This window comes from Zalophus californianus, chromosome 9 (genome assembly GCF_009762305.2).
Source record: "Zalophus californianus isolate mZalCal1 chromosome 9, mZalCal1.pri.v2, whole genome shotgun sequence".
Taxonomy (NCBI): Eukaryota; Metazoa; Chordata; class Mammalia; order Carnivora; family Otariidae; genus Zalophus; species Zalophus californianus.
Genome location: NC_045603.1, coordinates 65,723,126 through 65,744,014, shown reverse-complemented (window position 1 = coordinate 65,744,014; position 20,889 = coordinate 65,723,126). Strand labels below are relative to the sequence as shown.

Here is a 20,889-nt window from a genome sequence, read left to right as displayed (position 1 = left end):
AAGTCATGGCTACATCCAGGTAGTGGGGTTGGTTTTTTAGACAGATTATATCACAACAACAAACCCAGAAGGAGGCACCATTTTGTTGCTAATCTATAGGTGAAAATTCTGAGGCTCAAAAATGGTAAGTAAATTGCCCGAGTTCCCACAGGGCCAGGATGATGACCCAACCGTTTATGGCATCGAGTGATCTACTTGACCATCTACTTGGTGACTTCTGCTTGCGCTGCTGGGGGATGCTCTGTTTGTAGGGCTGTCTTCTCCTCTTGGACTGCACCTTTCTTGGGGGCAGTGACTGTCTTATTCACCTCTGTATTTCCCGCGCTGAGCTCAGTGCTTGTGCTTGCACGCACTAAAGGACTGCACAACCAGGCTGGACCTCAGAGGGAAGCTGGAGCCAGCATGGAAGGTGTCCAGAGGCATAAGAGCTCCGTCTTGGGGGGCCCTTAGCTAAGGTGTGTCAGATTCTCCAACGCTCCCCCCCCCCCACCTGCTGTGATTCCACAGACACCTGGGAAGCCAGAGAGCAGGTCCCTCGTCCATCCTGCTTGGTCCCTGGCATGAGGAGACAGAAAGAGCACCGGGTGCCTCCAGCAGCAGGGAGTCAGGACCTTGCTGGATCTCAACCGCCTTCACGGAGAAAAAGAGAGGCGGGAGCCGGAGATAGAGGGAGGACAGGGGAAGAGGCCAAGCAAGTAGCTCAAGCCTGTCCCTGTAGGGCAGTAGCACCACCTAGTGGTGAAGTTCAAGATGATTTAGGAAAAAAGCACTAGATTGTCCATAGCTGGGGAGAGGCGGGGAGCACTGTCCTCCGGAGGGAGCTCCAGGGACTATTGGGGTCCCCCTCCAGAGAGCCAAAGGGCAGGGCCTGGAAGCCTTCTGGGAGCTCCCCAAGGCAGAGCAGCCCACTCTGAAAAGCCCCGCCTGGTTGTACAAACTGTAAAGAAACACACCGCCAGTCCTACCTGCCCTTGGCTGAAAAGAGCCACCCAGCTCAAGGTCCTGTCAAGGTCACACTCTTCCTGGGGACTGCCCTGCATCCAATGACTAGTTGATGCAAGAATAAAAAAGCCGTCTTCCTCACCTCAACTTGGGGCCGCGTGAAGGGTCATCCCAGTTTCGGAACTCCCCATCAGGGTTAGCTGAGACGGTGGTTGAGATCACACTGCAGCCCGACTTCTCCCTCTCCCCGACCCACTTGCTTCCCTGCCACAGAAGCTGGTGATCCTGACACCTCTCTACTTCATGCTGCATTTCAGAGTCAGCTTCCTGGGGACCCGACGAGCCACACTCTCTCATATATCCTGTGTGTAACCTGTCTGAATATGGAGATTGAAAGCAGTCCTCCGGAGCAGGGACCCCGACCAGCCACTGCTTCTCACCCCCTGTGCGCAGACTGCCCCGGCAGCCTCACAGGCTTCTTGCCTACCTGGAGTACTGACCACTGACAGGACATGGGCGGGAGGAGACCTCCCCTTGGCCACGCTGGGAGACAGACTCCCCCCCCTGCGACAGCCTCCGAGGAGCCCCGGCTGAAGCAAGAGACACCGACCAGAGGGAGGGCTCTAGCCACCCCAGACAGGCCCTGTCTGTGTGCCCCCAGGGCTGAAGGAATCCCTATTTCTCCCCCCCCCCCCCCACTGCTCACCTATTTACACCGCACAAAGCTCTGAGCTATCAACCCCATGGCCTGTGCTTTTCCTTTTTGTCTCTTTTAAGGAGTAGACCTATTCACAGCAGCCCAGTTACAGCCTTGCCTGGTGTAAAGGGAGGATGGTTCCTTTATAGCTTCTATGAAAAGCTAGAGTTTAGGAGCGCCTGGGTGGCTCAGTCAATCGTCTGCCTTCAGCTCAGGTCCTGATCTCAGGGTCCTGGGAATGAGCCCCGCCTCCGGCTCCCTGCTCCGCAGGAAGCCTGCTTCTCCCTCTCCCACTCCCCCTGCTTGTGTTGCCTCTCTCGCTCTCTCTGTCAAATAAATAAATAAAATCTTAAAAAAAAAAAAGAAAGAAAAGCAGAGATTAGTAGAGTGGCTATCTGCCCAACAGATCAACAGAAGCCTATCATCCACAGTTAGTGCCAGAGAAGAACGCCTTGTGTGGACCAGCACTGTCCAGGAGCGTTTCGTGCAGCCAGGGAAATGTTCTGAGTCTGGACTGTCCATTCCCGTAGCCCTGGGGCTATTGAGCCCTGGAAATGTGGCTAGTGCCACTGAAGAGCTAAATGTTTCCTTTTATTTACTTTTTTTTAAAAGATTTTTATTTATTTTTTGACACAGAGAGACACAGCGAGAGAAGGAACACAAGCAGGGGGAGTGGGAGAGGGAGAAGCAGGCTTCCCGCGGAGCAGGGAGCCCGATGCGGGGCTCGATCCCAGGACCCTGGGATCATGACCTGAGCCGAAGGCAGATGCTTAACGACTGAGCCACCCAGGTGCCCCTCCTTTTATTTACTTTTAATGAATTTTTTTAAGATTTTTTTTTATTTCTTTATCCTAACCCTAAGGTCTTTTGGGGGTGCCTTCCTCTCAGTTTATGGTAACACACAGCCTTGGAGATTCTGTATTCCTCTAGTTCATCCATAAAATGCTAAATCAGATTCTCCTAATAGTTTTCAAGACCTTCCTCTTCACACTTCTCCAGCCAGAGACATGCCCATTTATGCAGCTGTTGACTTCCTTCTCGAAGCTCATTCACCTTTCACGACAAAATAGCCCTCGGGCTCTCTCCCCGATTCTTCTAACTACCATCTCATCTCGTGGTGACACTATAGTCTTTTGTCTGAAATCTTCACCGATACTTCTGAAAAATTAAAGTAAATCACATCTACACGTTTCCAGACTAACCGACTTATCCTAAAATAAATGCACTGGTTGCGCATGACTTCCCCGTTCACAGAGCGCGTGTCTTTGGTTGGGTCTTTTTGCTTGCTGCGTTTAGGGGTGCTGCCTTTATCATACACCTCACTTCCTTGGGGAATGGAGTGGGGTGCCTCAATTCCTCTGGGGCCCTTGAGAGTCTGTTTAGGCACAGGAGACCTTTGCAATTCTCCAAGTCACCGACACAACATTTTGAATACGAGGCACATTTTTTGTCAACAGTGGCCTGGTTCTCGTTCTTGAGGGTCTCAGGTAAGAGCCACACTGGATTGGACCCAACACGTGACCCCCTGCTTTCTGCGAGTAGAGCACAGTTCGACCAATCACCGCCAATTTCCGCATGTCAGGGCCTGCTTCGGGAATGGGAACCCCCCCCTTACATCCTCTTCGGTAGAGAGCTGACAAGACTGTTATCTGTCATTTGTCAGGCTCCTCAACTCAGTTGGAGGTGGACTAATGCAGCAGTTAATGAATGGCTTCCGGAGCCAGCTGCCGAGGGTTCAAATCCTATCCCCGGGTGAGTTACCCCTCGGTCAGATGGGGTTCATAGTAGCCTAGCTCCCCTGGGGTCCAAGTTGGTTTGCATAAGGTTTATTTACAGCAGTACTTGCCACAAAGTACGTGCTACGTAAGTATAAGCTCATTTTATTACCATAAGCAAAGCTTTCTTCATTTGTTTTTTTGACAAATTTCTGGCAACTTGATACTCTCTTTGGAAATCGCCGAGGAGGCACTCTGTAAAGCCTTCTTTTGCTCCTTTATTCCTTTCCCCTGATCCGTCTTACACTCCAACCTTCTCTGTCGGGAGGACCCCACTTGCTTCCAGTTAACCCCGCAGATGGATTTTCCCATCTCCCAGAATCTTGCGTCTTTGGCATCTAGGTGTGCACTTTCCAGCATTTCCAATAATATGCTTTAAACATTTTAGACTTATAAATGTCTACCTTCATTCTCTCATTCTAAAATAGAAGAGATGATAATATTTTCTTCCACTCCGGTCCTGGGAAACTTCACTTTTCCTCCCGTCTTCTCCTCCCCCACTCCTAGACTGCCCTTCGGTAGTGAGCTGGTGTCGTGGGGCCCCGGGGCTGAGGAGCTGGTGTTTCCAGGGTGTCCAGTGGGGTGCCCTGAAGAACACAGGGCCAGAGGGAGAAGTGGGAAGGTGGAAACATTACAAAGACAAATGCACTTTATTGATAAGGCAACAGCATTATACAGAGCTGAGGCAGAGACCCCGTCTGGCCGGGGCCACACTGGGGCAGGGGTTTCTGATTCACATTGAGACACAGGCTGAGGTGTCCCTCCTCCTCCTCCTGATGGGTCAGCAGGGTGACAACTCAGGGAAGGAACGCAGGGGTCCAGGATCTAGATTTGCTGTCTGAAATCTAGACCCTCCCCTAGGGGACTAGGGCAGCCTTCGGCGGGGGGGTGGGGTGGGGGGGGCGGGGCGGGAAATGGGGTCTGAGCACAAGTGTGGTGTAGTGAATAGAGCACTGGGCGGGGAGTCCACAGACCAGGCCCATCCCTGGAGCTCTTTCTAACTAGCTGTCTGAGCTCGGGGGACCACACCCTCTGCCAAGGGTCAGGTTTTCTTTAGCAAGGAAGTTGAACTAGTGTAGCAATTTTTAAGCCTTTCTTCCCCCCACTGACTAGCATGCTAGACCAGTGTCTTCTGCAGCTAAAATCCAACAAGGGCCTCTCCCTAATTCGTGAACAGCAAGGACAATAACGATAGCTGATGTATAGAATTTTTTTACAATGTACGTTTCCCCCCATAAATATCTCCTCATCAGTGGTGCCTACTACCTGCTACATTAGAATGTGGTAAAAAAAAAAAAAAAAAAAAATGGAGTCTGATTCTGAAAACAACTCCTAGCTAATAAATGTCAACCTTGGCCATATCGAAGGTACTGTGCCGTGAGAAACGTGGCTGTCAGAAGTTTCTCCACCAGCAGAAACACCGGGGCTTGTGGACGCGGACAGTGCTCACAGAGGAAGCCTCACTGCTCCCCGGGGTCCTCAGAGAACAGCAAGGGAAGGTGGGGGCAGCATCGGACGGACAGGAGCTCCTCCCCAGTGAGTCATCGAAAGCAGCCGCCTTCCCCAAACTCAAGCAACCATCTGAGGGATGTTCTCTGACTCCTGGAGGGAGCCCCTCCGCAGTGGCCCCACACACCTACAACTCACTCACCGGGGGACCCCACCCCAGGGGAAACAGAGTGAGAGTTCCCACCTCCCGGGTTGGACCGACTATGGAAGGGAAAATGGAGTGTGAGGTTAAGTACACCCCACCCCTTCTGAATTTGGGGTGCTGGAGTGAGAATAAGAAGCGAACCAGCCCCACATGACTCCACCCCTGGATGCTCCCTCAGCCTAGCCACGCGAGGCCAGCCCGCTCTCCCTCCACCCACAGCGAGGTGTTGGAGCACTAGCTCCTGGGTCTCTGGGGGACGGCAGTCTTGGAACTACACCTCGATGGGCCCCCTGGGAGGGCAGGGCCTGGGCTGTCGGGGTCTGAGGTTCTTCTCTTCCATCCCACCTTGCCAGGCGGAAAAGAGGTGGCAACGCGGGTGAGCAGAGGGGCACCGCTTCTCCAGGCCGTGGGGGATTTGGGAGAGTGCGCCCATCTCAGGGTCATCCTCCACCGTCCCAGGGTGAGGCCCCTCCAGCACCCACGGCCACTGGTTCTCTCTCTCCTGAGTGGGAGGCAAGGCACTGGCAGGGTGAGGATGAAGATGCTGCTGGGCATTTCTCTGCAACCTGGGGGCAATTCCGTCTTGCCACGTAGATCATCGGAAGGGGAGCTCTGGCCTCCACCAACCTCTCAGATCCAGGTCAAGGAGCCATGGGCTTGGAGACAGGGACAGCTGTGGCCACCATCCACCACTCTCCTGTGAGGCCGGCTTTGCCCGTCCCCCACTTCCTGGGCCCTGCCCTCCTCCCTCCTTGGGCCCCTCGGCGGGTGGGTTCTGGACTAGTGGTCCCTGCCGTGGGGGGAAAGCCCGCCTGACCATCGCTACTTCGGGAAGAATGTCACCATGGCAATGGGATGAAGGTAGGCACTGATGTGTTAGGTGAGTGCCCTCTGGCCAGCAGAGGTGGGTGAGGGAGGAGGTGTGACCTTTGTCACCTTGTGTTTGGTCATCCTTGGCAGTGAGTGTCCTAGACAGGCCAGGGCTGGGAAGGCAAAGGGAGAGGGCCCCATCATGGCATGAAACAGCACGGACTGGCAGCAGGATGGGATGGGGGGCGAGGGGCGGGGGTTGTGGCGAGTTATTCATCGTGGGTGGGGCAGCGGGAAGGAGAGCCCCACTCGGCTCTGGGCATCCGGGCCAGGTGTGGCGGGGAGGTCCGGGCATCTCTGTCCCTGAGGAATGGGCGCGTTTCTTGGGCCTCGCTGTTCCCTCAGCAGCAACCAGGGGCCACTTTTGGAGCCGTAGGGCCATCCCTGGGCGAGGCCCCACCTTCACCATCCGCCCTCTGCCCCCACTTGAGTTTCTTGGTCAAATAAACAGCAATTCCTCATGACTGAGGTCTCAAGGGACTGCGGGCAGCCTGTGGCCAGCAGGAAGGGGAGACCGGGTGCTAGGTCGTGCAGGAGACTGGGTGGGCTGACTGGGGAGGGGAAGTGCGGGAGGAGGGGCTGGGCCCCGGAGGGGGCGGGGAGGCCTGCGGGGCAGCAGCGGGCCCCAGGCCAGGGCACAAGGCCCCCGAGGAGCAGCCCCGCCCAGGGGCCCGGGCAGGCTGGCCTAGTCAGGAAATCTCATTGCCAAACACCTCCAGCACGAGGGGTGTGAGCTTCATGCTGCACTCGGGCTGGAAGGAGAGGCAGCGATACTGCTTGGAGTGCTCCTCATTGAGGCTACGCAGGTCGGCCAGCTTCTGGATCATCTTGGCGTAGAGCAGGTGGCTGCCCGGGGGTGGGTGGCGGCAGCGGATGTAGGTCTGTAGTGTGTTGGACAGGCGGTCCTGGATGGCCTCAACCAGGGCAGCATCCTGCACCCCGGGACGGTCTGGGCGCACAGGGAGACGGGAGGAGAAGGCACAGGAGCTCTGAGCCAGGCCCCTTAATAGTCCATCTCCCCAGGACCCCTATGCCCAGACAGACACCCAACCTCAGCATCCTCCTGGGTCACCCCTGTATGGCTGCTGACCTGTGACACCACAGTCCCCCCTAAAGCCTCTCAACCATTTCCCCTTGCATTTCAGATCAAGTGGCCCAGGTCCCATCCGGCCCTGTCTCCAGCTCAACTCTCTCCCTCTGTCCCTAGGCTCCATGTTTCCATGAGTAAACTGATGTGCCATGCTCTCTGGCCTCCACGCTTCACATTTGTGTTCCCTCTGCCTGGAACCCAGCTCTTGTGTCTTTGCCTCTTACTGATCCTTCAGGTAACAGCTTAAAAGATCTTCCTCAAGCGGGCCATTCCCGATGACCCCCCCCACTTCCATTCCCCAGACTGCATCAGTTTCTCTCCTTCTAGTATACCCTGCTATAGTATCAGACACTTGTTTATTTTTAAAACTTTCATCACATTAAAATTAGTCATTAAATAGTAATTGTTTAATGTCTCCTCCTACAGTTCATGGAAGAGAAGTCTGTGTCCTGTTTGCTGCTAAATCCCAATGCCCAGCACAGCGCCTGCTACCTGGTAGGTGCTCAATAAATCATCGCTGAGTGTAGGAAGGAATGAATGAGTGAATGCTGGCCGGGCAGGGGGAGGGGAGCCCACGTTCCTTCCGTGGGTCCTCAGCTCATCCCTCACCCGTGGGTCCTCAGCTCATCAAGCCATTTGCTTGTTCCCTCAACACAGGTGGAGGCGGGGCTGCCCCCTGCCCTTAGGCCTCATCACTAATATAACATCCCCAGGATCACAATAACCTCCTTCTCAGCCTCTTTCTCTCTCTTCCCACCCCAACAGACAGAAGAGCTCAGGGCCACAGCACACTGCCTCCAAAATCCGTCGGGTAAGCTTCTGAGGCAGAAGCATCTGTAAGCCCCAAGTTTTTCTACCCTACCCCAGAGGTGATCTCAAGTGTCAGCAAAGTTCAGTCCAGTTCACATAAGAGCAGAACCTGAGTACTGGGGACATCCGGACCTGTCTGTGGCCTGAGAAGCCCCATTTATCTGGTTCCTCAGCGTCCCACCTATGAATCAGCTATGGTCTCAGGGCCATGGGCAGTGAAGGACCTCTCAACATACACACATCATATGGGCTGTGCAAAACCAGCAAAGTGGGTATTTCCTTGTCTCTCTTTCGTTTTGCCCCCTCCTCCCTCCAGACTGCCCTGCCGGCCTTCAGCTGGGCTTAGTGCTCCATGTCCCCCCTTCCCAGGTCCCCAAGGTCCCCACCGCTAGGCCCCATACCTGGGGAGACAATGCAGATGGCCATGAGCAGGACGTGCTCCTCCTCATGCAAGTTCAGCTTCTTCAGCCCCACCTGGAACTTGATCAGGGGCTCAATCAGCTCCAGGCTGTGTCCAGCTACGAGACAGATGGCCAGACGCGGTGGGCAGAACTGAGGAGCTGCCTACCCAAACCACCCCACCCCACCTCCAACCCTGACTGGGCCTGTCTCTCACCCTTCTCACCTTGTTGCTGCCTAGCCCCCTCTGATGCACCTGATCGGGGCCCATGACCCCAGGAAGTGCAGAGCCAGAGTCTAGGAGCAGAGGATGGGGTGGAGGTGGGGCCTGAAGGTACCTTTGGCCACATCACTGATGCGGTACTTATAGTCCTCGCTGCCACAGGTCCAGGACATGTCGTCCATGATGAAGGACTGGTTGGAGCGCAACATGATGACCTCGATGGCACTTGACTTCAGCAGCACAATCTGGTCATCAGAAGTGAGGTCTCTGCCAGGGAGGGCAGGGAGGAGTCAGGTTACTGGTCAAGAACTTCAAGTCATGCAAATCACTGTAGCATTTTGACAGGCGCCTGCCAGGTGACCAGCATGTGCCCTGGGTCCTTCATTGAAGAGCTGGTGGTCTGATCAGAAAGGAAAAAAAACTGTTTCCCCGAGGGAGAACATCTCAAGACTGTGATTGTGCACCAAGGCTGGAAGTAAATGAGCTCAGTTACTAAGGCAGAGAAAACCCAGGGACTTACTGGGGTCCCCAGGCCTAAGTGGCCAGAGCTATTAGGGGCAGGAAGAAGAGCCTGAGGGTGCTCTCAGGGTTAGAGCATGAATGCGGAGGTCAGCAAGAGGTATGGCCACAGTCATCTTCAACACCTCTCATGCCTTCTTTTTCTCCCCTTCCTGTCCTCTGGTCCTTCCCAGAAGTAAAGCTCAGCCAACTCTCTCTCCAGGACCTCTCTTGAGCCCTTGACCTCCTTCCCACTACTATCAGGACTGTTCTGGTTCAGAGCTCCATCATCTTTTTCAGTTGCCTCTTATTAGAACTCTAGAACCAAGTCTCTCTCGGGTCTCTCCTCCATGGTGCTTACGGCTCCTGCAGGGAGATACTGCCTGTGCTCGGAAACACTCCCTGACTCTCAGCCCCCTCAGGATCAAGCCCATGCTCCATCCCTTGGCTCCAACCTATCTTTCCAGCCTGCTTCCCTTCACAAACTCCACCAACCCTCCATTCTCGCAACTTCACACTACTCCGCATTCAGTGTCGTGTGTTCTTACACCAGCTTGCCTTTGGGCATGTGACAGCTTCAGCCAAGAATGCCTTGCTTCTACTGCTCCACCTCATCTTCCTGACTCTGAACCTGGTGAGGTCTCCCTTGGAGACTCCCCAGCCCCATTACCTTCAGTAGGATTAGAACCATTTCTTCACGGCCTGCAGCTTGCACTCCTACTTTGCCCTTCCCCCTTCAGCTCTGCTCTTTACATGCTTGTCTGTGTCTCGGAACATGCAAGCTCCTTGAGGGCCAGCACCACTTCCCAATTCCCTCAGTGTTGCCCACACAATGATTATTGAGCCCTGAGCACAACAAGGTCAACAAATATGTGCTGATGAGTCAAGAGGCCAATGACTAGTTCTACTATTCTGAGTCACGAGCTGGGCTTGCCTGAACAATGACAAGGAAAAAGCAGCACCCACAGATCAACTTGCTTCCAGTTTTCTCTCCTTTTCTCTTCCTGACTACATTTCCACCTGGATATCTCATGGAAGGGCTGCCGCCCTCTCCCATGGCTGCACTTTGGTACATGGAGAGGTGGGAGGCAGATGCTAATGGACGGAGAGTTCTGTATCAGCAGGTGATAGATGATGGCTAGGATGGCCGCAAAGGGTCTGCACTGAAAACAATCTCAAAGCGCTCGAGTTGGAAGGCCCCCCTTAGAGGCTATGCAATCCATTTCCTTCTTCAGCATTCCCTACAGATGCAGGATATTTCTGGGGCCAGGATACTTGAGGTCTCTGGATCTAGCCATGAGGTTGTTAACTCCTGGGTTTATAGCTTCTTCTATTGAGCTACACCCACAGGATGACACACTCATCCACTGCTTGTCATTCTGTCCTCTCAAGGAACACAGAACTAGACTTCTCCATTAGCCATGGGGCATCTTTTAACCATTTAAACAAAGTTACCATGTGCCCCTGCCTCTTCTCCAGGACAGACAGCCCTGATGACATGGTGCCTAGACATCTCACCACCCTTGCCACTTTTCTGTTGATGCTCAGTACACATTTTAAAAATAAAAACTAATGCCTCATTTTAGTTTTAACTCATCACACAATAAAAGATACTCATTATGAAATCTTTGCAAAACACAGAAAAATATAAAAGCAAATAAAAATTGTTCATAAACACAATGACCATTTTGGTCTATTTCCTTCCTATCTTTTTTTTAGATGCAAATCTCTCTCTCTCTCTTTTAAATTTATTTATTTGTGAGAGAGAGAGAGAGAAAGAGAGAGCACACCTGTGGACAGAAGAGAATCCTCAAGCAGACCCCCTGCTGAGTGTGGAGGCTGTCTTGGGGCTCGATCTCAGGACCCACGAGATCATGACCTGAGCAGAAACCGAGTCGGATGCCCAACCAACTGAGCCACCCAGATGCACCGCAAATCTCTCTTTTTCAAACATACTTGAGTTCATGGTAATTCTGTGTCCCGCTTCTTACATCATGAGCAATTCTTTGGCCCAGTCCATAGCTAGTTGCATAAAATTACATCTTATCAACATACTATAAGTTATTTAATCAGTCTCCCATCCACCTATCTCGGGACATTTTGGTTGCTTCTAACTTTTGCCATTATAAGTAATTCTGTGAGGCATTTCTTTGTACATAAGCTTTTGTTCAATGGCCCATTTGAAGTGGATGGACGGAAGTGAACTTGCCAGAGAAATTTCAGGGGCACCTCTCCTACTGTGATCCAGGCACATGGCTCCTGTGAAAGCAAACCTAGAACGACCTCAGATTATGGCCAGAAACCCAGGGACTCTCTAAGTGCAAGTCACAGCCAGAAGAGGGGATGGTGGCAGGTGGAAATGACGGGGAAATCGGTAAGAGAGCTCCTTCCTGCTGACAGGCACCAGTTCAGGCTCTGTGCCTCCTCCCTGGACCTGTGTAATGTCTATATCCCCTGATCAGTTCTCACACCGGTGGCCGGCTGCTTCTGGGCACCTGGGGGGTGCTCTGGAGACCTGCGGCTGTCTGGTTGTCCCCGCCCCCAGGCAGAGCCCAGCCCCTCCTCGCCTGCATTCCCACGGTACCTCCAGTAGACCTCTCTTGGTTCTTATCTCTTCACCGCAATTGTCTCACGTCTATCTCTTCCATCAGACACTGAGCCCTGGAGGTCAGGAACTGTGTCCTAGTCAACTTGTATCCTTCACAGTTGATGGAAGAAAGCTATTTGTTACATAAATGAGCAAGTGAAGACAGAGGAGAGGACATGGGAGGAGGGACACACACTATGGCCTCAGGCCTCTGACCCAGGAAGGAGCCCCTGGGAATAGAAATGACAGTGAGGTCAAAGGTCTTTCGCCCAGAGGGCTGGGCTTCAGCTGGTTTGGCCTGGTCTGTCTTACACCTCTCTTGGCAATGAAACCTGGGGGTCCTTGGTTCTCAGGTCCAAGATGGCTCCTGGCCATTTGGATGCTGCTCCTGATTTCACTTCCTCCATGCCTTTCTTTCTTAAAAGATTTTATTTATTTATTTGACAGAGAGAGAGAGAACACAAGCAGGGGGAGGGGTTGCAGGGGAGGGAGAAGCAGGCTCCCCGCTGAGCAGGGAGCCCGACAATGCAGGGCTCCATCCCAGGACCCTGGGACCATGACCTGAGCTGAAGGCAGATGCTCAACCCAGGCACCCCACCTCCAGGTGAAACACTTAGGGCGGGAGATTTGTGGGGTGCAGAGGGAGAGGCTGAGGAGGGGAGGTGGGAAGCAGGAGCAGGGCCAAGGCACACCACAGTGCAGTTCACACCCAGCATGGCCTATTCAGTCCTGCCCCACTTTGGTCCCATGCCTGCACTGGAGTCTCAGCCTGCCCCCTCCAACCCCCCCCCCCCCCGCACTCACCCACACAGAAGTCTCATCCTGCCCTCCCCACACCCTCCACCCTTGCCTACAGGCAGCAGGATCAAAGCCACCAGGGACATAGCCACTGTTCTCTCACTTCTTGGAAAAACAGAACCCCTAAGCACAGAAACCAGCAGAGCTGGAGAGCTGTGGGGCTGGCCCCATATGGGGCCCACCAGAGCCGGGGCTTTGGCCTCTGTCCAGGCTCGGTGTCACCTCTGTCCAGCCACAGAGAGTATCCCCATCAGTGGCCCCCCCACCCACAGAGCTCTTGGCCAGGCCTGCTCCCTTTTTACTGGGACACCTTCCATTCTGAGATTTCCTAAGTCACTCTGAAGAGAGAGAAGCCAACCCAAGCACGTGCAGGATCAGTGTAACAGATCTGGGATCAGTAGCTGGATCAATTCAGTGTCTGTTCCTATATAACTTACTTGGGCCATGACTGTGCGGCTAGACTGGGGAACCGGCGAAAATGAGGCTGGATGTGGGAGGAAGGGGGCAGACTACAACGCGTCCTTGGAGAGAGACATTAAAGGCAGGGTCATGCTATTTGTCAGAGTATATGTGGCCAGGGTAACCAAGGGCATGGGAGAAAAATGGGATTTTGGTTTACTCACTACAGGGTGCTGCGTTGAGGTCATCTGGTTAAATAAATATCCTTTTTTAAGGACAGTTTTGCCATGTGCACCATCCCAGCCACCACTTAGAATCAGCAAACCCGAGCATCTGGACAGAGCTTCAGGGGCCCTGTGCCCCAGCTCCCCACCGGGCTAGGAAAGACGAACCCTGCATCGGTGAGGACTGCTTTCTGGAGCTGGGATAGAAGCGGGGTGCTACTGCATATCCTTCAGCACGGTGAGGTGTTTTTGTCTCTAGCTGTTTACACAAAACAAGACTTTGGAACAGCCCGAGTTTGCAAACACTAACTTGAAGAGTGTGGGAGGGAGCTGGAACTCGGGCTAAGCGGAATGTGTTGTCAGCTCCAAGGAAAGGCTCTGGAGGATAAGTCCCAGGCCCAGTGCGACACTGCACTCACAGGTGACACTCGGTAGCTCATTCATGCTAGATGCCACAGTGGCCTTGGCTCCTTCTGCAACCAAAATGTGTGATGCGGTAGGGGTGTCTCAAGGGTGTCTCGATGCAGTAAGCGAGTTTGATGTTTTCTCTTCTTTACAATTTTCACATGAATTCCCAGGGACGAGCACAGGAGAGCCCCTGGTCTCTGAGCTGCTGAGAGGCATAAGATCACACAGAGCCAGCAATCTCAGGGCAGACACAAACTGGGAAGAACTGGGCTGGGTGCTCTGAATTATCACCATGTAGCTGTCAGTGAGGTCATTGAGACAGTGACTGATGGCTTCCTTGAACGGCAGAGAGATTCACGAAACAATAACTAGCACATCACATTAGTTCCCATTCAGAGCTAGCCAAGGTCAAATAATCTGGGGCTCCCAGAATTGCAGCACTGAATCTGAGCACTGGCATCTGGAAAGCACTCAGAAGCCCCTTCTGCTGGCAACTGCAAATACTGCTCCTTGATCTGAGGCCAACAGTAATTGCTAGCAATTTCTTTCTTTCTCTTTCTCAACCGCGCTGTCTATGTATTGTATGGCAATGCTCCAAATGATATAAATAATGTGTCAATAATGTGTCAATATAACTACCTCCCAACATTCTACTAAAAGCATCTACACTCTCTTACTTTAAGAAAATTTAATACTGCATGGCTATGTAAATAGAAGTATATGAGCCATTATTACTAAAACAATAAAACAGTTGAATGAAATTTGTATCAATGAATCTACAACAGATGATCTTTACTCCAGTAGAACTCCTTACACGTATATGTTTTGGCAAAGGTCTCAGTATGGTTAGGAAAATGCCTTTTCACAGAAATTTGGGTGACGGAGGCCCAGGTTATGTGTTCCAGGAAACCTGTCTCCCTCTGGGATCCCTAAATTATTTCACAAGTCCACTTGCGCAACCCTTTCTCCTCTCTATCACTTCATTTTGGTTTCAGATTAGGGTGTGGAGGGTTAATGGAGGTTTAATTTAAAGGGTTAGCATGGGGATTAGGCCCAAGCCAGCTGGAGAGCACACGGCAGTGAACTTGGAATTCTAGACCTTGGCTCTCACACATACTGGCTCCAGCACTAGAAAACAATCCTGGCTGGCCACTGAACCTCTCTGGGCTTCTGTTCTGTCATCCAGAAACTGTGTGTGTGTGTGTGGGGGGGCGGATAGCTCTTCTAGCGTGGGCCTGCTGGGTAACGTAGATGGGTCGTACTTCCCAGAGATTCGGACCTAGGAGGCCTCAGGTAGGGTCTGGGTCTCTATTTTGGGAAGCAGTGGATTGGTGACCTCCAGGCCTTCTTCTAGCTCAGTCTAGGAGTCTGTCTCTTCTTACCTGAACCCTGGAATCATCTTGGCAAAGCCGATGACCTTTTGGATGCTGTAACTGACCAGGTCAGCCAGGTGGGGCAGCATGGAGAGCTGGGATAGGTCCAGGGTCAGAGAAGAGTCATCTGAGTCTTCTTCCCTCAGATCCAGATTGGAGAAGCTGGTTGGTTCTATCACATCTGGGGAAGGATGAGGAGAGAGAAAGAGCTACTTGAGGATACTTGAGCCAGATGCCTTCCTGCTTGGCCCTGTGAGGACCTCCCATGCCCTTGCCGCAGGGCTAGCCAGGAATGCCACAGTGACTGCCTCTCTCCAAGGTCACTCTTCAGCCCAGGCTTTCCTCTAGGACTCCCCCTGGCTTTTCTTTCAAGCAGAGCAAGGCAGTACAAAGATCAGAGATACTCCAAGAAATGAGATTTCCTGGAGCCATGATTTCCTGGAGCACATGTTTCTAATGACCTCAAATCAAAGATGAATTTGGAATCAATGAACTTATGGAAAACAATGTTCAACCTCACTAGTGATCAAAGAACCACAGAGTAGGACATCTAGGCTTTTCACCTATAAACTAGAAACAAATACGTTTAAATGTGGATGCCAGTGTCAAGGAATTAGGCAACGCTTGTGCCATGGGGTACTAAAGGAAGCATAAATTTGTGCAAGTAATTTAGGGAACTATTTGACAGTAGGCATCAGAAGCCTATGATGATGTATATTCTTTGACCAGTAACCCCACTTCCATAAATTCATCATAAGGAAAAAAAATCTGGAATAAGTGCAAATATTTAGCCACAAGCATACTGTTATCTTAATGAAAAGCTGGGACACAATCTAGATTAGATATGTTATTGTACATTCATACCCCAGAATACTAATCAGCCTTTAAGCATATATTCCAGAAGCATACTGATGGCATGAAAATATGATACGATGTACTGTTAAAAGAAAAAAGCGAGTTACCAGATTGTGTATAGCATAATTCCACCTGGAAATATACATATGCATTTAAAGAAAAAAAAGAGATGGGAAAGAGATACATCACAGTGTTAACAGTGATTACCTTTGGGTAGTAGGTTTAAAGATTTTACATATATAAAAATACATATTTATTTTATATATATTATTTAGCTTATATTTTCTTAATGCCCACAGTAAACGTGTATTACCTTTGCTTAATATTTTTAAATTAAAAGGATGCCTGGGTGGCTCAGTCATGATCCTAGAGTCCTGGGATCTAGCCCTGCATAAGGCTCCCTGCTTAGCCAGAAACCTGCTTCTCCCTCTCCCACTCCCCCTGCTTGTGTTCCCTCTCTAGCTGTCTCTCTCTCTTTGTGTCAAATAAATAAATAAAGTCTTTAAAAACATTTTTAAATTAAAAATGTTAACTAGTTTGAATCTTATTTATTTATTTATTAAATTAAGTAATTTCTATGCCCAACCTGGGGCTCGAATTCATGACCCTGAGATCAAGAACTGCATGCTGTGTCAACTGAGCCAGCCAGGTGTTCCTTTAAATCAATATATGCTATATTGAACTTAACATTGGTGGGGCTGAGCACCTCATATCAATTAACCTATGAGGGTATCAAAACTATCAAATAATACGGAATTATTAAAAGCTAAATGTGTAACATGCAGACTGATCCTCATCGATGAAAATAAATACCCCACCAATTGGAAAGAGCAACAAAGTAAGGAAAGAAAATTAACACTTGGGGGGCACCTGGGTGGCTCAGTTAAGCGTCTGCCTTCGGCTCAAGTCATGATCCCAGGGTCCTGGGATGGAGTTCCGCATCGGGCTCCCTGCTGAGCAGGGAGCCTGCTTCTCCCTCTGCCCCTCCCCCCTGCTCATGCTCTTGCTTGCTCTCTCTCTCTCTCTCTCAAATGAATAAATTAAAAAAAAATCTTAAAAAAAAAAAAGAAAACTAACACTTGGGAAGAAACCCTACAAGACGAGGGGCTCAAAGGGTCAATCTCTGCAGTGGTCACTGCTTCTCTTTAGTCCCTGACCACCTCCCTCCTGTCACTCCTGGGTGAGTAGACACCATGTCTGGCTCCACTGCCACCCTTGTCCAGCTGACACGGAGACCCCTCCCACCTCTTGGGGATCTGGGCACAGATCCATCAGTAGGTACAGAAGTACCATATCTGAGGGTTCTAGTTCCCCAGAAGGAAGGGGTTTTCACATCCTGCTGAATCCACGCAGAGGGCAGCAGAGTTGGGTGAGAGGCAGAGGGATGAAGGACAGGGGGAGGGGGAGGATGGAGCAGGAAGATGAAGAAGAAGGTGGAAAAGGACCATAAGAAGGAAAGCAAGGATGAGCTGGAGATGACGAGTGCTCCGGTGCTGTGGTGATCCCCCAGAGCTCAGGGTTGGGGGGAAAGTAGGCTGCAACGGGACCTACATGTTCTCCCTGCACTCCAAATGTCACCTTCTAGGTTCCGATGACTGTAGTTAATGATACTGTTTTGTTTTTTTTTTAAGATTTTATTTATTTATTTGAGAGAGAGAATGAGAGATACAGAGCACGAGAGCGAAGAGGGTCAGAGGGAGAAGCAGACTCCCTGCCGACTCCAGGATCATGACCTGAGCCGAAGGCAGTCGCTTAACCAACTGAGCCACCCAGGCGCCCCAAGTTAATGATACTGTTTTGTATATTTGAAAGTTGCTAAGAGAGTAGATCTTAAAAGCTCTCAGCACAGGGCGCCTGAGTGGCTCAGTCGTTAAGCGTCTGCCTTCGGCTCTGGTCATGATCCCAGGGTCCTGGGATCGAGCCCCGCATCGGGCTCCCTGCTCCGCGGGAAGCCTGCTTCTCCCTCTCCCACTCCCCCTGCTTGTGTTCCCGCTCTCGCTGTCTGTCTCTGTCAAATAAATAAATAAAATCTTAAAAAAAAAAAGAACTATAGAATTAAAAAAAAAGTTCTCAGCACAATGAAAATAAAAACTTTGTAACTCTGAGACATGATGGATAGTAGCTATGCTTATTGTGGTCATCATTTTGCAATATATACATGTATCTAATTATTATGTTGCATACCTGAAACGAACACAACGTTCTATGTCAATTATATCTCAAAAGAACTGGAAAAAACCAAAAACAGAACCCCCCAAAAGGCCCAGGCTCAAAATACCCTTGAAAGGAACCAGGTTACCCCCAGGGAGGGGGAAGGCAGGAGCAGAAGCCTGGCATGGAGGAAAGAGCAGGGACTCTGTAGACAGACCCTGCCCTGCCAGCCCCCAGCTTGGCCTCTTGCCCAGCATGAGCCCTTGGGCTAGTTAGCGGTCTTCAGTGAAAACAAGGTGGGGGCGCTGTTCTGGGGACACTGTGTGGCACACAGTATGAAAGTGTTACCTTCCCATCCACAGCCAAGGACAGGTGGGCTGTGGAAGCTCTGGGGTCTTCTCCCACTGCTGGGCTCACTGGGGGCATGCGTCGACTCACCTAGAGAGGCTGTGTAGTTATCTGAGCAGGAGGAAGAGGAGTCCCCAGAGAGGCTGGGTGTGTGGAGGGAGGAGGGCCTCGAGGAATGGCTCCCTCCACACCCATCCGCACGAGCTGGAGGCTGGAAGGGAGAGATGGAGTATCAGAAGCTCACATTGGGGGCCACTCTCCTACCTTGTTCCCGATCGCTGACAGAAGTGGCTTCAAGGCAGGCCTGCGGGAGGGGGAGGCCTCCCCCACTCCAGAGCAGCCTCCACCCATGCCCTGGGTCTGGCTGGCCGTGGCCCTCCGTCCCCACTCCCACGCCCCAGCCCCAGCTGCGGCTCTTCACTCCGCAGCTCATCCTTCCCGGCCAGCCAGGGAGCGGGCGTACCCGGAACTGGGTGAAGTCGGCATAGGTGGGGTCGTAGGTCTTGTGGTGGGCATCCAGCAGGATGGCGATGATGCGTTGCTGCTCCTCGGACAGCTTGGGCCGCAGGCTGTCCCTCAAGGCTTCCTCCTCCTTCCGCTTCAGGATCATCTCCCGCTTCCGCTGCACCTCCTCATCCGTCAGGATGACTGTGGGGCAGGAAGGGGGATGTTGAGAGGGCTGGGCCTGCAGCTCCTCCGAGAAACCTTCCTCCAGGTGCTTAAGGTAGAAGATGCGAGGGGCTTACAGGGTGGGGGGAGGCTTACTGCCACGGGGGCCTCCGAGCCCACCACATGGATGGAAAACTGGGTTTCTATTGAAAAGGCAGGTGCATGAGACTGGAGGAAAAGGGATCTGAGAGGTGGGATGGTCAGGCCTTATTGGTGAGCCTGGGTTCTCAGGAGCAAGTGATCCGACTCTGGGCAAACTGTTTGAACTCTCTGGGCTTTTGTCATCTCATTAATCAAACAAGCAGTTTGCTCCATTAAAACCTCTTCTAAGGTCCTTTTGTGGTTCCTTCCTCCAGAAAGCGTGTGTATGTGGGGTGGCAGAGCGACAACACCGACCGTGGCGGATGGACTGTTCTGACAACTGAATGCATGTGTAACACAGAGCAGCTGCGTATGAAATGTTAAGCCCTGTCTTTCTCCCTCACATATTTGTCCATGATCTTGACGGAGACATAGGGTGGGGGGGAAGAAGGGCGAGAGTCACTGTGTGGCCAGTCCCAGTGTCAGAAGCTAGGAGATGCTGAAAGACCCCTCTACAGGGGCATTCAAACGTCCAGGTTGCCAGGCATGGAACTTGGGCGTCTGATCTACTCTGACCAACTTAGCAAGACTCTGCGTCTTCGGTTCTCTGCAAAACAACCCCTCCTCCAGCCTGTCCAGTCTTGAAAGTTCTGCCCAGGGAAGTTTCTGAGCCCTCTAGAAATCCCAAAGATAACACCTCAAAGCCCTCACTTGCAGTTCTCTCCAGCTGCTAGCCCGCATGTCTGACGACGGGGAGACCGTAGGCCACCGTCGTCGGGCGGTGTGGGGGCTTCTAGGGTGGCGCCCACCTCACCGTGCTGGGCAGCTGCCCAGGAGGGCAGGGCTGTGAGCAGGGATGCCTGGCACAGCAGCCGGGCAAACAGACCTCCTGGCCGGGGCTTGCCGAGTGCTGACGGCAGGAGTGGGCACTGGGGCCCTTGGCCTGTAGCTACTTGCTCTGTGCTGGTGTTGCCAGCGCTTCTGCCCACAGAACTAGGGAGTTTCACAAGAGCGGGGAAAGCAACCAGAACCCCAGGATGGGTGGGTTCAACGCTTCAAGAGAGGCCCACTGGCCCAGACCCCTCAGGTGGGCAAAGAATGAAAGAAGCTGGCGGGAGGTGGAGGGAGAGCCTATGGGGTGTGGGGGTTGGGGAGTGGGCAACCAGAGCCTCCGGCACAGCAGGAAGGGAAGCCTGTGGCAAAGGATGGCAAGTTCCCTCCACAGCTGAGGTAAGCCCTACTAAGAGGAGGCCTGGAGGAGGCCATGCCCAGCTGACTGACTCACCTGCCCAGAAAGCTGCCAGCCCTCTCCCACAGTGGGTGTCTGCTCAGACCCCAAGAGGTCAAGTAGGGTAGAAAAGGAAGGAGCAGGGAGCTTTGCACTGAAGGCAGGGTGTGGGGCCCTGGCCTGGGGAATCCAAGATTAGGTGTCTGGTCTTTCCTGCTCCCCTGAGGGTGGATGCAGGAGGTGCTGGGGCTGGAGTTGGGGGGCGAGAGTGGCATGCCACAGGCATCCATGGACATGCTTCTCAGCTTAACTGGGCTTTGATAATCTCTTGTGATTCTATGATGTCACTCTCCTGCTCAGAAACTTTTTCTGGATCCTTCCTTCTTACCATGGTCCAAGTTAAAGTCAAGATTCTCCATGATTTTACTTCTTCCTAACTTCCCATCCTCATTCCACAGTGCCTCTGGACACAGCTTCTGCTCTAGTCACATTGAGGCTGCTGACCTGCGAACATGACCTGCTCAGTCTTGTCACTGCCTTTCCACTTATGCTGGCTGCCTGTCCAACTGGGTCTTCTCTCCCCAACAGCTGGGCAAGTTCTCTCCGTTCTCCAGCACCCAGCCTTCAGCCCTCTTTTACCATGAAGCCTTTCTGGATTGCCCCGATCTGCACTGAGCTTTCATTTCTTTTTTCTGTGGTATGTCTACTGTTTCCCACACATGTTGGCACCCAACTATCTTCTGCTCTGTAATAGTTATGGTTAGTACAGGCTCCAATAAATGCCCATATAGAGAGAACCTAAGATGTTCA

General features: G+C 52.1%; 1 protein-coding gene across 1 annotated transcript in view; it reads right to left on the bottom strand.

Moving 5' to 3' along the window:
- Nucleotides 1-4,043: 4,043 nt before the first annotated feature.
- Nucleotides 4,044-20,889, bottom strand: part of VDR (vitamin D receptor) — a 47,621-nt gene continuing 30,775 nt past the window's right edge. The window contains exons 5-10 of the mRNA XM_027595783.2: nt 18,565-18,749; nt 18,192-18,312; nt 14,757-14,928; nt 8,576-8,727; nt 8,240-8,356; nt 4,044-6,887 (exon numbers count right to left, since the gene is read on the bottom strand). Coding sequence (XP_027451584.1) covers nt 6,628-6,887; nt 8,240-8,356; nt 8,576-8,727; nt 14,757-14,928; nt 18,192-18,312; nt 18,565-18,749 — 1,007 coding nt within the window. The 3' untranslated portion in view covers nt 4,044-6,627. The remainder of the gene's footprint in view (nt 6,888-8,239; nt 8,357-8,575; nt 8,728-14,756; nt 14,929-18,191; nt 18,313-18,564; nt 18,750-20,889) is intronic.